This window comes from Poromitra crassiceps (assembly GCF_964638095.1).
Source record: "Poromitra crassiceps genome assembly, chromosome: 2".
In the NCBI taxonomy this organism is placed as follows: domain Eukaryota; kingdom Metazoa; phylum Chordata; class Actinopteri; order Beryciformes; family Melamphaidae; genus Poromitra; species Poromitra crassiceps.
Window position 1 is genome coordinate 105,141,852 of NC_139624.1, and position 15,785 is coordinate 105,157,636.

The window sequence follows — 15,785 nt, forward strand, 5'->3', positions numbered from 1 at the left end:
CCACCTCAGAATGCTGCAGTGACCCCTGTCTGTGTGTGTGTGTGTGTGTGTGTGTGTGTGTGTGTGTGTGTGTGTGTGTGTGTGTGTGTGTGTGTGTGTGTGTGTGTGTGTGTGTGTGAGTGTGAGAGAGTGCGCGCGTGCATGTGTGTGTGTGTCTAGAAAATGGATTTGTCTTTTAAGTTGTTGTTTTCCCTCCTTGTAACCTCTATTTGTGTTACTTCTAAAAGGCACTTATGGAATTATTTTTCTTTCATTTTGACATGAGTTTTACTGGCAAAAAACACTAATCTGTTATTGTTATTATTATTGCTATTATTATTGTTAGCATTTCCTGTTAGGATCCTTTCAAGTAAGGCCATTACTGTAAATCTCTACTCTCTCAGCTCACTTCAACTGTTGTTGTTTGGAAGTGTATTTTTCTTATTGCCAGGGATAACTGTCCGAATGCAGATGACATGATGTCATGTAAGATATTAACTAGGGATGTTCATCAATAATCAAAAATCGATAATTGATCGTTAAGGAATCAATTCGATCATGTGGAATTTTGATAGTTTTTTTTTCTTTTTTGGTGTGGACTAGGTTTGTGTGGAATTCTCTCCTCCTCTTCCCACTCCATTGCACAGCTGACTAATGTGAGGTGGAGCTTCGTATTAGTCTCTAGTTTTCTGGCTGGGCGGGGCCCTTTGTGCAAACAACACTGTTTTTAACATGGGGAATTCACAAACACTGTTTTTAACATGGGGAATTCACAAACACTGTTTTTAACATGGGGAATTCACACCGGCATGCGCCGGGGACACAAACAAACGCACCCAGCAGTCTGCGGACCTCTTTGAGGCCGTTATAAACATGAAACTTTGTACACTTTTTTTCAACCAAGTGTGAGTAATGGTACACGTGTTTAAGTGAATTCAAGTTGTTTTATTTGTTTATAACGTTATGAACTATGAAGTAGCAGCAGTCAGCTTGGGGGCATGGACTCAGCTAGCTTTAAGCTGCTAAGCGTCCTGCTAAGGTTTAACAGGATGCTAACTCGGACTGAGAACAGCTGGATGGAACCCGACCATCAGGACAGATGAGAAGTTTTTGTCACGAGTTTATAAGCCTGGAAGCCGCGGCCGGTGAGCTGAGTCCTACTTTCAAAATGTGAGTACAGTAGCCTAGCTAGTAGGGATGTGACAATATATCGTCCCACAATATATCGCGATATCAAAACGTGACAATATGTATCGTTGAGATGAAATCTCATCACGAGAAAAAGCTGAACATGGTGGCACTGATCTGCATCTGATTGCATGCTCGCGCTCCTTTTCATTGCTTTGTTTGAACAGATGAGGGACGTTACAGACACGGAGGATGAAAATGGTGAAATTACTCAAATTAGCGTGGGGGATGCCCCCTCAACTTACAAATCGATCGCAAAAAAATATTGTTAAAGTATCGTATCGTTATTGTGAACCCAATATCGTGTATCGTATCGTGAACTGAGTGTATCGTGACACCCCTACTAGCTAGGTTACATGTTTGTTTACGCTGTTAGTCACAGGCCACAGCGCTAGTGTGTGATATTCTTCTTACAGCGGCATCGCCATTATAGAAGATTACGTGCAACGTTATTACCAGAGTAAAAAAACAAAAATATATTATTATTATTATTATTATGCTATCGATAATTGATCGTTAATTTTCCCGAATTTTGATTATGGAAATGTATTAAAAATGCCCATCCTTAAATTAACATTGCAGCTACAATGGACTTTAATAGAAGATTTGTCATTGAATGGAACAGTGTCACGTTTGGGTGTCAGTCCCTCACAATCAAAAAGCAACAACTTCTTTCTAGACTCACCATTTTGCACAATCATACAGGGAGAAATCCATGGGTGGAGTTTGTGGCTAGGCAGGGGGGTTCAGACATGCCCACTTTATGCTAATCCCATGCAGTTTGAGGCAAAAACCATGTGGTTTTTCTGCATGCAGTATACTGTACTGTACTGTGTTAATTTCACCTATTCTATTTGAATATTTCTGCATACTGGCGTCCCTAAATGGCTTAAATTGGGTATGACTGGAAAGCTGAGACTCTTGTGGATTCAATGAGTACAATTGTATCATGTGTGATGATGTTAGTCCCCATAGTAGCCATTTCATTGTACTGAGACCGTTTTTCAAAACTTGACCTCACTGTATGTCAAATGTTTGCCTCAATAGACCAGAATGCAATGCAGCCACAAGACATGTTGCGCGTGGTTAAGCAGCATGACTCTCACTTTTTGTCAAATGGGAAAAACTCACTTGCTTTTGCTATCATTAACACTTTTACTATCACTGTCTCCACCTTCATGTAACATGTACTGAATGCAATAGGTTCAGGCACATTCTCTGGGGGTTGTCCAAAAACATTCTGGGAAATGGAGGAAATCACAAACTGAAGTAGAAAGAGACAATGCAGGATGAGAGAAAGCGGGTTAAAAAGCAAACAGACAGACAAACAAACAAACAAACTTCTTCAATACAGCATGATGTTCATTGTGTAAATTATGGTCCCATTTAGAATAAAATAGACGATAAAGCAGACTATGTTTTGGGGCGTGATTGACAGGTCGCCTGTCCAGTGATTGTGCAGCTTACCGATCATAGACCAATAGCATGCGGGGCTGCGGCTCTGTGGGAAACCCCTGGTCTCACCGGCATAGCTGATCCGGCTCCAAAAACGGTCAATATGGCAGCACTCGTAAACCCCAACTTTAGGCTTCAAAACGGGACCCCACAAACCAATGGGTGATCTTTTTACAGTCTATGGTACAAACATGCACAAAAGAACACAATTGTGACATGTCATCACAAAATAACTTGTGAAACATAGCGAAACACCATGACATATTGATGATATGAAACAGTGTCAGAGATTCTTCTTTTGATAGCAGCCTCCCTTACGCATCAGCGCACCAACCTGTTTCCCCCTGGCTCACAGCCTGTTGGCAGCAGCATCTGAGTCCTAAACTAGCCTGTCTAACTGTGGCAGTCCTCAGTGGACCCACAGTTTTTTCTGGGTAGGTAAAGTGGGTCACAATAACCATCCCTTACACACACACACACACACACACACACACACATACAGGTATGCACAGGCACATAGGGCCTCTATAGCCTTGGAAACTCTGATTACAACCTCATCACTTCATGAAATCATTTTGCTAACTGCTGCAGCAGTGTCAGACTAATATTCATAAAACCATTTGGAAGCGCTGGCATGGAGCAAGGCCTCCAATGCTGACTAAGGCCACCTCATAATTAAAACACTCTGCTTCATAATGATAAGTTATGATTCATAACCCAGTCGTCAGGGTTATATGAAACGGGACTGTGTTCTCTTGAAGCAAATCAAGCAATTATACATTTTTCAGAACCTTGATGTTTTGTGCACTGACTCTGGGACACTGACCTGCACCTATGTGTGTACAGTATGTGTGTGTTTATGAGGGATGGGGATCGAGACTCGGGTAAGGACCCGGTTCCAAATTTCTCAAACCCCGAAACCAGTTCTGTTAAAAATGTATTGTCGTCTCATCATTCTACCAAATAATAGAAAAGTATTGATAGTGGTATCGATAAAAACTAGAGGGCACTCAGCAGAGTGCATAACTCCACCATTGTGTGTTAACGTGAATCTGTTTGGAACTTAGGCGTGTTTTTGTGATTGACTCCTCCCATTGCCACACCTCCTTTTGGCCAGTGGGCATTGAAAGTTAATCATTTCGTCCTTGGCCCATGACCAACCTTTCCACAAAGTTGTGTGATGTTACGTGAATCCGTTTGGAAGTTAGGCGCCTGTGATTGCCACGCACCCTTTTGGCCAGTGGGTGTGGACATTTTATAATTTCTGAGTTTTGTGCAAATCCGTTCATAACCTTTTGAGATATCCTGCTGACAAACAAACAGACAGACAGACAGACAGACAGACAAACAAACAGGGGTGAAAACATAATCTCCAGCAAACTCTGTTGGCTGGGCCAAAGGCCAATTATGTGTGTCTGAAATGAATGTGTCTAGAAATGGAGTTGTTTTTAAAGTTCTATTCTGGAAATGCAATGTACCTTATTCCTTTTGTGATATTTACTTATTTAAGACAGAAGCTGAAATCGTCATTTATTTTTTATTAGAATTTGGGTAACACTTAATTTGGAAAGTCCTAGTACAGAGTATTTGTAATATTTCAACAGCTTATTAGTTGACGTTCAACAATTCAACTGTTTAACAGATGTTCCACAGATTATCTATAGAGTAGCCTATATGTGACAATTCATTAACATACCTACAGTACACTAGGTGTGGGGAACGGGAAGCACACAGAATCTGTTTGTTGAATGAATCTCAACTATATTAAAACAACATCTACAGACAAAGCCAAACAGTTGAATTGTTAATGTCAATTAATGTCAACTAATAAGAAATAATGAAATGATACAAATTCTCTGTAGACCTTCTGTAGGCGGACTATTCAAATAAAGTGTTACCAGAATGGGTACTGGCATATGTTACACAATCTGTTGTTTATGCCCTTAAATCACTGATTGTGTGCACGTGTGTGTGTGTGTGTGTGTGTGTGTGTGTGCGTGCGTGCATGCATGCATGCGTGTGTGTGTGTATATATGTGCATGCGTGTGTGCATGCGTGCAGCTCCACAGGCGGATCTACCAGATGCAGGTGACGGTCCCGGCCACTGGCTTGAACAGCTTCAACTACTCCTTCTCCTCCCTCTGCCTCCCCGATGACAAGAACGTCTGCATCATCGACGATGTCCTCCGCGCCATGGAGGAGATCCAGGCCGCCCGCGCCTCCAACCGCTCCGCCCCCGCCCTGCGCTACCCCATCACGCGGCTGGCCGACGGGCGCCAGGCGTACATCGGCCACCAGCTGGGCGGTGTGCAAGGCTGGGGTCCGTGAGAAATACAATTATTTTGTGTTTCATTCTCAAGTAGAATCCTCTCTGCCATGCAGAAAGGATAGTGTTTTTACTCTTTGTCCTGCACAGTAGTACCACAGATGAAGTCACCTAGCAGATAGTCTCACGTGGTCAGTCAGACCCAACGTCTTACGTCAGCGCGCTTCCAGAGACGGAGGGTCTGGATCACAACTCTGCATTTCTTGGTTTTGCCATCAGAAATCCTGTGCCAAAAATGTTATTGGCTGGGCTGTTACGGAAGTCCGGCACGCCATCCGTGGTTGGTCAATTCATATGTCTGTCACGCATTTTGTTTTGGTCTTAGGGGGCGGTCCTTAACCACTTTTCAAGAGTAGTGCACCAGAGACGTAGATATATATCTACGGCTGGCTACTGCGACACTACCTAGCAGAGGACAGGACTTGGAGCCTACTGTATACATTATTTAGTAATGTATTCTTTTTGCCCAAGGCACACCAAAGGGGAAGACAAAATCTCAAGGCACACCCATGCAAAATAGCACCTATAAGACGTGTTATCACTCTAAATGTTTTTTTTATTTACTAATGACAAATAAAATTTGACAAACAACTATATTACGTACTTGTGGAATATTTATTAACAAAATTAAATTAGTAAAATTACTCCATCAAAGCAGCAACACCCACTTTTTGGGATAGTTATAATTATTTGCAATAATGTATGGTTGTCATAAAATCCCAAGGCACACCTGGATTTGCCTCAAGCCACACCAGTGTGCCTAGGCACACCATTTGGGAACCACTCAGTGTTTCCCCTAGGATGGAGTTGTAGCAGCGGGGGTGACGTGTGTGACAATTCTTTTGCACAAAAAATTGATTTTGCTTGCAAAGTGCTCCCTGTCTAGCTAGCCCTGTCCTGTCTAGTAGGAGATACAGTCAATACAATTGTATTTGCCAATAGGGATCTAGTATTCCTATAATATTCCTATAGTAATCCTATCATTTTCCTATAGTATTTTTGTGTGTATGTAAATTCAGCATCGGGGGCCACCACTGCTGAGCATATATAGGGGAAACACTGCACTGCATTACTATGTACTGTAAGGTCATAATAGCATGCTATGAACATACATGCATGTGTTTGAATAATGCATGATTCCAATGTGTTCCATGTGTCTTAACAAGGTAAAAGTTAGGGGTTTGATTAGAATCTGCAAATTGAGTATGTGGGATGGACTATGATGACTTGTTTTGATCAGTGTATAAAACTGAGTTTCCAATTGTCTTTGTCACTTGTCTCAAAACTGACCCATGCGCATGTAGAATAAAGCACTTCACAGGAGACTTTTGAACCTTTGCTCATTCATTACCCACATAAGTGAAACCTTATTTTTCCCCTACAGGTCCCGGCGGCGCATTGCGGGGTCCCGGCACCGGAGCCAGGGGGGAGTCTGTGCGTTCGGCCCGGGCGCTGCAGCTGACATACTACCTCCAAGGCCGTGGTGGTCTGATGGACAGGGTGGCCGGCCAATGGGAGAAAGCGTTTTGCACCGAGTTGCAGCACTTTGCGGCATTGCACCCGAAACTCGGCCTGTACCCCTCCACCTCTTCGTCTCTGAGGACAGACTTCCAGTTCTCCTCTGTGCTGGCGCGCCGCCCCCTGCTGGCCAGCCTGGGGGTGTGCAGCGTGCTGGCCGTGCTCTGCTGCTCCATGAGAGACTGTGTGAGGGCGAAGCCCTGGCTGGGCCTGCTGGCTCTGCTGTCCATCACTCTGTCTGGCCTGACCGCCGCCGGGATCCTTAACCTCACCGGGGCCACCTACAACTCCACCTACCTGTGCATCCCCTTCATTATGCTCGGTAGGTTCAAAGCTGCAAAATGCAACGTCTAAAAAATATAACAAAAAATGTAATCCACTGCACTTAAAATGCACAGTGGAAGACTGACATGGTGAAACATCTTCAACTCTTCATTATAATTCCAGTGGATTTTGTCAGGGCCGGGTAAAAAATGTTATTTTCTGAGTAGTTTCCATTTGGACAATCCGATATCAATTCTTAAAATCCAGATAAGCTTTTTAGCAATGCACCATATTATTCAGGGCTCCCTGTGCAGTTCACGTCATTTATTCTCAGAGATATATTATATTTCAAGATATTGAATCGGAAGATCAGTGCCGATACCCAGCCCTACATTTAGTTTTCATATCTTTTTGAGATCTTATACCTGGATGACTGAAATCAATAGACATACAATCTGCAACATTTTTACATACCAGTCTGTGTCTATGATGTGACCATGTGTGTGCATGTCTCAGTCCTGTTAAGTTGGCTGGTTTTTAGGACCCAAAGGCAGGCTCAGACAACGGCTGGTGAAGTTGTGCAGATAATGTATGAATGTCTGTAGAGCGGAGCCTTGGCTTGGCAGGCGAAGGACGAGAGGCGAAGGCAGGGCATGAGCTGGCTAGGCACTGGGCGAGGCTGGCATGAACCTGAGGCACAGGAGAACAAAGGTAGCTGCAGTCAAAAACACAAGAGGTCAAAAGCAGGCAAGCCAAGGACACAAGCTCTGGCCGAAGCTGCCACGTTACCATGTTGGCAAATGGAACGATCTGACATAGACTGGGATGTGGCTGGATGAGTAGATGGGCTTCAGGTGTACAGGTTGCTTGGTAGCCAATGGCAGAGGAATGTAACGCCATGCTCAAAAAGACACAAACAGACAGGGAAAGAGCGTGTGTGTGCGTGTCCTAATTTTTTTTTCCACAATACAAACAGGACATGACAAAGACAAAACAACATTTAAAAAGAGGGCGGGGGGAGGGGGGGTTGAATATGACAGGAGAGATTCAGCAGCACAAAATGTGTTTAAGGTTTCTCAAGACGGGATCTAATACAGTTCCAGGGTCCATAAAGTCCAGCAGCCCTATCATCATCTTGGAGAATTAGAGCAGCCTGTTCCATTGATAGCACGTCCATGAAGTTTCCAGTTCATTAAAATAATCAGTTTGGCTGCTAGATAGATCGATGCTGTTACATTATGTACAATTTTTGGTTGCACAATGGCCAACTTCACACCCAATATACAGGTTTACCGGACAAGCTTTAATATCTAATATGGAAACATGACAGGTTTTCAATAATGTCAGACCAAAACTGTTTAACAAGAGGACAATACCACAAGTGCATGAGCGTACCCTCTACTCCACAACCATGCCAGCATAGTTTGGATCATGTATAATCTGGACGTACAGTGTTTGCTGTTGCGGCTCAGTGGTTAGCACTGTCAATTCACAGCAAGAAGGTCCATCCCAGACTCCCAGGTCCTTTCTGTGTGGAGTTTTCATCTTCTCCCCATGTTTGTGTGTTTCTTCCAGGTACTCTGGTTTCCTCCCACCATCAAAGACATGTATGTTAGGGTTAATAGGGGGCTTGGGGCTAGCAACCCCACCCCATAAAAACCCACTTGCTACAGAAACCACAGTCACAGACTGAGCGGAGCCTGTTGGCGCAGCCGAACCATAAACCCCCCCAATGTTTAGGATGTTTTGGGGCGTACTGTGTTTGTTGTGGGCTGGGTTAGGATGTTTTGGGGCGTACTGTGTTTGTTGTGGGCTGGGTTAGGATGTTTTGGGGTGTACTGTGTTTGTTGTGGGCTGGGTTAGGATGTTTTGGGGCGTACTGTGTTTGCTGTGGGCTGGGTTAGGATGTTTTGGGGCGTACTGTGTTTGTTGTGGGCTGGGTTAGGATGTTTTGGGGCGTACTGTGTTTGTTGTGGGCTGGGTTAGGATGTTTTGGGGCGTACTGTGTTTGTTGTGGGCTGGGTTAGGATGTTTTGGGGCGTCCTGTTTGTTGTGGGCTGGGTTAGGATGTTTTGGGGCGTACTGTGTTTGTTGTGGGCTGGGTTAGGATGTTTTGGGCCGTACTGTGTTTGTTGTGTGCTGGGTTAGGATGTTTTGGGGCATACTGTTTGTTGTGGGCTGGGTTAGGATGTTTTGGGGCGTACTGTTTGTTGTGGGCTGGGTTAGGATGTTTTGGGGCGTAAGGTGTTTGTTGTGGGCTGGGTTAGGATGTTTTGGGGCGTACTGTGTTTGTTGTGGGCTGGGTTAGGATGTTTTGGGGCGTACTGTGTTGTGGGCTGGGTTAGGATGTTTTGGGGCGTACTGTGTTTGTTGTGGGCTGGGTTAGGATGTTTTGGGGCGTACTGTGTTTGTTGTGGGCTGGGTTGGGATGTTTTGGGGCGTACTGTGTTTGTTGTGGGCTGGGTTAGGATGTTTTGGGGTGTACTGTGTTTGTTGTGGGCTGGGTTAGGATGTTTTGGGGCGTACTGTTTGTTGTGGGCAGGGTTAGGATGTTTTGGGGCGTACTGTTTGTTGTGGGCTGGGTTAGGATGTTTTGGGGCGTACTGTGTTTGTTGTGGGCTGGGTTAGGATGTTTTGGGGCGTTCTGTTTGTTGTGGGCTGGGTTAGGATGTTTTGGGGCGTTCTGTTTGTTGTGGGCTGGGTTAGGATGTTTTGGGGTTGTAGTTACTGTGTTTGCTGTGGGCTGGGTTGTGGCTATCAAGCGTAGGGAAATAATCACAAAAACAGCAAGGGCAGAAAGCAGTAAGAAGCGAAAGAGCAGCGAAGCTTAACGTGCAGCAGTCGGCAGACATGACCCGTTCGGAACCACGGGCGAAACACGACATTGCCGACTGGCTGTGCTCGCCATCTGCTTCTCCAAAGCCTGTGATGGCTTTTACAGATGCCAGCCTCGGGCAAGATGCCATTTCAAAGTAGACAGCTTGTGTACTGGGGCGTGAACTTGACCAACCGGTGGGGAGAGGCTGGCGGGACTAGCAATACATTTGCTGACTAAAGGCGAAACATTCCTGGAACTAAATGAAAGGTTTCATTCCATTTTACGTTTACAGGCAGAGGGATACTGGTAGGTTAGGTTAGGCGGTAGGTTAGGCTGTACTGTAGGTTAGGTTGTAGATTAGCTAGATCAGTGGTTCTCAAATTGGGGTCCAGGGAACCCCCAGGGGCATTTGAGTGGGTTCCAGGAGGTCTCCAGGAAAAGGAGAATAGTTTATTTTCGCCTTTTTTCGATCCTTGTGTCAATTTAAGGGTCGTTGACATGAAACATTTGTGAAACACTGAGTTAGATTGTTTGCCTTGTTGTGTTGCTTGTTAGGGTCCAGGCTGAGGGCAGTAGGTTAGGTCGTAGAATAGGGCTGCACAGTTAATCCCAGAAACTTGGAAATTGGTTTTATGTGATTTTTTGGTGGTAAAATTGTGGGAACTGGCAAAAATTGCAAGTTGAGGAACCCGTTTTGCCGATTTTGCTGAGAAATCGCAGGAATTTTTAAAAATTGCAATCCCCAGCAAATAACTATAATCACATTATGATTTTTTGTGTGCATATTGTGCAGCTTTGCCCTGCTAAAATCGGTTTTTGCCTATTCTGTTTTTTTTTCTTTCTTTCTTTCTTTCTTTCTTTCTTTCTTTCTTTCTTTCTTTCTTTCTTTCTTTCTTTCTTGCTTGCTTGCTTCTCCCTCCCCTGCCATGATTTTTTATAAGTTGCTCAGTTTCTGTTTATTGCTAGTGTTTAGATCTAGCTAGACTATTTTCTGTGAAGCCCTTTAAGAGGTGCCTGTGAATTGGGGCTATATAAATAAACTTGACTTGACTTGACATTTACGTGTTTCCAAATTAAGATGTACACACTAGTCGCCTGCTGTTACAAAATGAATGATAGAACACAATTAAATCAAATGACAGTATTGCCTTAGTGGATTGTTGGCAACTTCAGTACTTGGATGATAGAATAACACTTATACAGATTGGATTCTGTGTTTTGGAAATATCAATGAGTTTACAATGGTGATGGTGAAACTTCGGGCTATTATTTTTATTTCAAAATCAATTGATATTGTTTTGGCTATGAACTCTTCATATTTTGCTGCCAAGAAATATCGTCCAAAGGTCTACTTACTGCCTTTTAATTGTATTTGATCCCAGAACTAGACAGTATTGAGAAATGTGCCAGCAGGCTTTTTTCTCTATATAGATCAAGCAGCACTTTGTGCTGTTGGACTCAGTGATTGCTGCAGCAGTTCACTATGGTTACCACTGCACTCCTAATTGTGCAGTCATTTGCATGTGGAATAGACGCTATAAAAACGTTATACATTTAGGTACTGTATGCCTTACTCAGTGGTGTAGTGGTGCCTGGAGAAGTGGGTCTGGGTATAATTTTATGACAGGACTGATGGCTGTCTATAGGAGACTTTTCAATTTACTATATTCAGTTTAACTCAAAGATAATATACAATAGGCACACTATTCACTTTATTCACTATTCACAGTCACTTGACACTGACGAAGGCCCGAACCAGGCCCGAAACTGTTTGTCTTAATAAATGTCCGCCACGGGAGCTATCTGAAATTGTGTTGCGAGCCCTTTTTTCGTTTATTAAGCTGTCATCACTTCCCATTTGTAGTGTTTGTAACATTTTCGTTCGCTGGGTTTTACGCTTTTAATTTGAAGGCGGAAAGGGGAAATGGTGTATTCGTAGATTGAATTGACACTGGTCTGTCAATTCTATCAGTTCATATGTACCATTTCCCTTTTTCGCCTTCAAATTAAAAGTGTTCACGGTAGCCTGTGAAGCCTCGACCTTTCTGGATTATAAAAGTAGTATAACGTTAGAGAAAACAGCCCCCAGCCATGCTGTTTTATACAAATGTATTGCCAAATGCTTTGGGATTCAACTTGATCAATCTTGGTAAGAAAAAATCTTGTATATTCAATGGAAACAGCACCAGTGCGACCTGTCGCGTGCAATGCTACCTTCAAGCATGAGGACGTCTGAAACGAATTATTTTTCATCCACCTATATTAAAATTAGTTACCTAATTAATCAAGTATCTAGTTAGGTAGCTAGGTGATAGGAGCTCACTTGAGTTTCAGACAGACCCTAAGAGTATTTTCTCTCGTGCTGTTACAGCTAGCTTGGTAGTCTGAGTCTCTTAGCTAGCCAGTCTGTGGCTAGCTATTAGCTATTGAGTTACCCTAGCCTGAGTTAATTACCTCCCCGGCCGGGGTAGTGTTATAGCTAGCTCAGCTGCCTGCCTAACGCTAGCTTCTACTGTTGCTTGCACCGTAGCTTGTAGCCATTGCTAGGTTAGCCGAAATCACTTCGCGGCTTTCTCTTTCGCCTCGCTGGCCAGGCTGTGTCCATGGACCCATCTCGTCCAGCTATGGACGTGAACACACCGTTCCATCAGTGCAGCCGATGCAATGCCGGGATGGCTACTGACGACTCGCACGTTCTGTGCATGTTCTGTCTGGGGCCGGACCATGCTGAGCGCGCTTTGGTGCTCCTCATGTCGGCGCGCTGCCTCCGGGCCGCTGCCGTTCGCGGGGAGATGCCTTCCAGTGGCTTGCCCGCCGTAGGCCGAGCTTCTGCTCGGGCCATGGAGTGTGTGGCCTCCCACCCGGCTGGGCTCGGGGGCCACACCTCTCAGGCTTCGCTGGAGTCTCGCCAAATGCAGTGGGGCGACTCCTCGGTGCCAGACGAGGCTGCCATACGATAGCGAGTTTACCTAGCTCCCCTGACAGGGTAGGATTGTCATGCTAGCCTCATTGTAACTGTTGCTGCGCGGCTTTCTTCTTCTTTGTCCCTGTGCTAGTCAGGCTGTGTCTTCGGACCCGCCTTGCCCAGCTATGGACAAGAACGTGCCGTCCATCAGTGTGGCCAGTGCCGTGCTGAGGCGGCTTCCCCTTGTTAATCGGGCGGAATTGTTCTGCTTACTGTAACTGTAACTTGAAGCTTGCCTCGCTCCCCCCCCCCCCCCCCAAACCAATGTATTTGGACAATTTTTTACACAGACCATCAATGTGACTTTTAAAATTCAAAAGTTCATCTATGACGACCCCCAGGAACTCAGTGCAGCTGACTCTTTCAATGTCCCGACCATTGATTTGAGGATGGAAGAGTTCAGCTTTACTGTCATTTTTCTTTGAACGGAAACACAATATAATTTGTTTGATTAATATTTAGAGAGAGTTTGTTGCAACTTGCAAGTGAACCAGGTGACTACTTTCAGTAGCTCTTCTTTTAGAATTTGATCAAGTTTGTTTGGGTTTTTGTGAGATATAAATAGGTTGGTGTCATCAGCAAATATTATTTTATGAAAGACTTCTGAAGAGTTAACAAAATCATTAATGTATAAAATAAAAAGAAATGGACCCAAAATGGAACCCTGGGGGACCCCATAGTTGATGGTGTTGTGGCGTGATTTAAAATTGTCTATGCATACATATTGCTGTCTGTCGTACATATAGCTTTTGCGCCAGCTAAGTGCTAGACCTCTAATACCATAATGGTGCAACTTATAAATTAAAATGTCGAAATCAATGGTGTCAAAAGCTTTGGACAAATCCCAAAAAACACCCACCCCACAATCACCTTTGTCACGAGCGTCATTGATTTTCTCAATCAGATCAAGTACAGCCATACATGTGGTGCTTTTCTTCCTGAAACGATACTGAGCTGGCACAATGATGTTCAATTTATCCATCCAATTATGCCTCCGCAGGCGATAGATAGCCAGGCCGGAGGCATTATGGATTTGGGTTGTCCGTCCGTACACAAGTCCAGTGTTCGTTAATGCGATATCTGAGGAATGGCTTGATGGAATTTCATCAAATTTGCCTCAAACGTTGACTTGGACTCAAGGATGAACTGATTTCATTTTGGTGGTCAAAGTTCAAGGTCACTGTGACCTCACGAACGCCATTCCCAAGTTCGTTAACGTGATATCTCAGGAACGTCTTGACAGAATTTCATCGAATTTGCCTCAAATGTCGACTTGCACTCAAGGATGAACTGATTAGATTTTCGTGATCAAAGGTCAAAGGTCAGCGTCACTGTGACCTCACGAACGCCATTCCCAAGCTCGTTAACACGATATCTCGGGAACACCTTGATGGAATTTCTTTGAATTTGCCTCAAACGTCCACTTGGACTCAAGGATGAACTGATTACATGTTGGTGGTCAAAGATCAAAGTTCAAGGTCACTGTGACCTGTGCTCCTTTTTTCTTTTTCTTTTTTTTACCTTTATTTATAAAGGGGGAGTCTCACTGAGAGCAATGCTGAGCTTGTGACCTTGCACAAGCTCAACATGAATGTTGACTGCTCACTTGTTGGTGGAGGCATATATCCGCGGTGCGGTCGTTCTAGTCTTATTTGTTTTGACGGTGATAAAATGAAGGGAAGTGATAAAAAGGAGTAAAGATAAGAAGAAGAAGACAAAAACAACAAAAGGAACTAAATCACTATAAAGTTAGAATGTGTCACATCATGTGTGTGGAGGCATTGAGGAATTTCAGAAAGGACTACTAGTAGTACATACATAATGGATGTTGTAGGATGTATGTAATCTCTCATGTAGATGCATATCCCATACCATAGTTACTCTGTAATGTGGAGGAAAGGCTGCTGTTAGGCTTAAAATAGCTGGGGAGAGAGAAGGGGGGGGGGGCTTCTATGAAATATCAGTCTATGGGGGCTGGGAGAAGAATACTAAACAGAAAAAACTTTGATAGAAGGAAGAAGGGAGGGCTTCTCAGGATGGAAGTGGGCAGACAGGAAAAGAGTGAGCAAGTGATGCATAAGATCATGCAGATTCAGGTCAGCAGCTTCCGTTCATGTTCCCATCAAGCATCAGAATGGGGGGAAATGTGATCTCATTTAATTTGACCATGGCATGGCTGTTGGTGCCAGATGGGCTGCTTTGAGTATTTCTGGAACTCCTTATCTCTGAGAGGTCAGAGGAGAATGGCCGGACTGGTTGCAGCTGACAGAGAAAAGCCACAGTAACTCAGATAACCTCTTTACAGCTGTGGTGAGCAGAAAAACATCTCAGAATGCACAACACGCTCCAACCTGAAGGAGGATGTCCCTTTGGTAGGCAGTTGACATTGCGCTGAAAGCTGACACCTACCCAGTATTATAGGGATGTAAGATTCATCGATTTGCATCGGTGCACCGCCATAAAAGTTCAAGATGCGATCGCACCGGTTAAAAAAGTGTCCATCGGATACAATTTGGGATGAACTCGCGATGCATTGTTTGTTTCTAACATCTTTGAATCGGTAAAACGGGATTTATATTGGCAGAGACCTATGCCTTTAACCCTAGAACACTAACGTTGGGTGATTTTCACTCGGACAATTGAATTCACGTGATTTTCATTGTCTTGCTGCTGTCTGAGGTGGGCGGGTCCTTAGGTACCTTCAGGATGCTCACTGACGTCATTGAATGTAGGTTTGTTTCCCTGCTCCCATTCATGGTTTTTTCTACCGGCTACGTGTTCAGGTGATTTTCACCCGACGTTAGTGATAGAGGGTAAAATATCTTCGGGTTAGGGTTAATGTTATTGTGGTGACAAGTCCCATGAATGGGTGGACCAAAGGAGGAGTTGGGAGCTCCTGTTTTTTTTTTGGCGGGGGGGGGGGGGGGTGTTTGTAACGATTACCTCATTTTTCCCGAATTTGACATATTTTTTATAGTGTCCCCCATAATCAATTTTGGTGTCTTTTTTGTGATATTTCACATTTAAAAATAAAAGAAGAGTACCTCAATTTGCCATGTTTTGTTGTACTTTAAGATATTTTGATGAGAAGTATGTTTTATGGGGTATATTGCATCGGGTGAAATACACCCGACGTTAGTGATGGTGTGACTTTAAATCACGTTGGTGTTCTAGGGTTAAAGGAACAGCATAAATCACATGCTTACTGAGTTGCAGTACTAGAGAAAAAAATTGCGTCAAGTAAAAATTTAACTTTTCTTTTGTTACTTTAT

At 44.0% G+C, this 15,785-nt stretch overlaps 1 protein-coding gene across 1 annotated transcript in view; it reads left to right on the forward strand.

Moving 5' to 3' along the window:
• The window catches only part of ptchd1 (patched domain containing 1), a gene marked incomplete at its 3' end in the record, with an annotated part of 47,550 nt that overhangs the window by 11,194 nt on the left and 20,571 nt on the right, over nucleotides 1-15,785 (forward strand). The window contains exons 2-3 of the mRNA XM_083632117.1: nucleotides 4,684-4,942; nucleotides 6,333-6,788. Coding sequence (XP_083488243.1) covers nucleotides 4,684-4,942; nucleotides 6,333-6,788 — 715 coding nt within the window. The remainder of the gene's footprint in view (nucleotides 1-4,683; nucleotides 4,943-6,332; nucleotides 6,789-15,785) is intronic.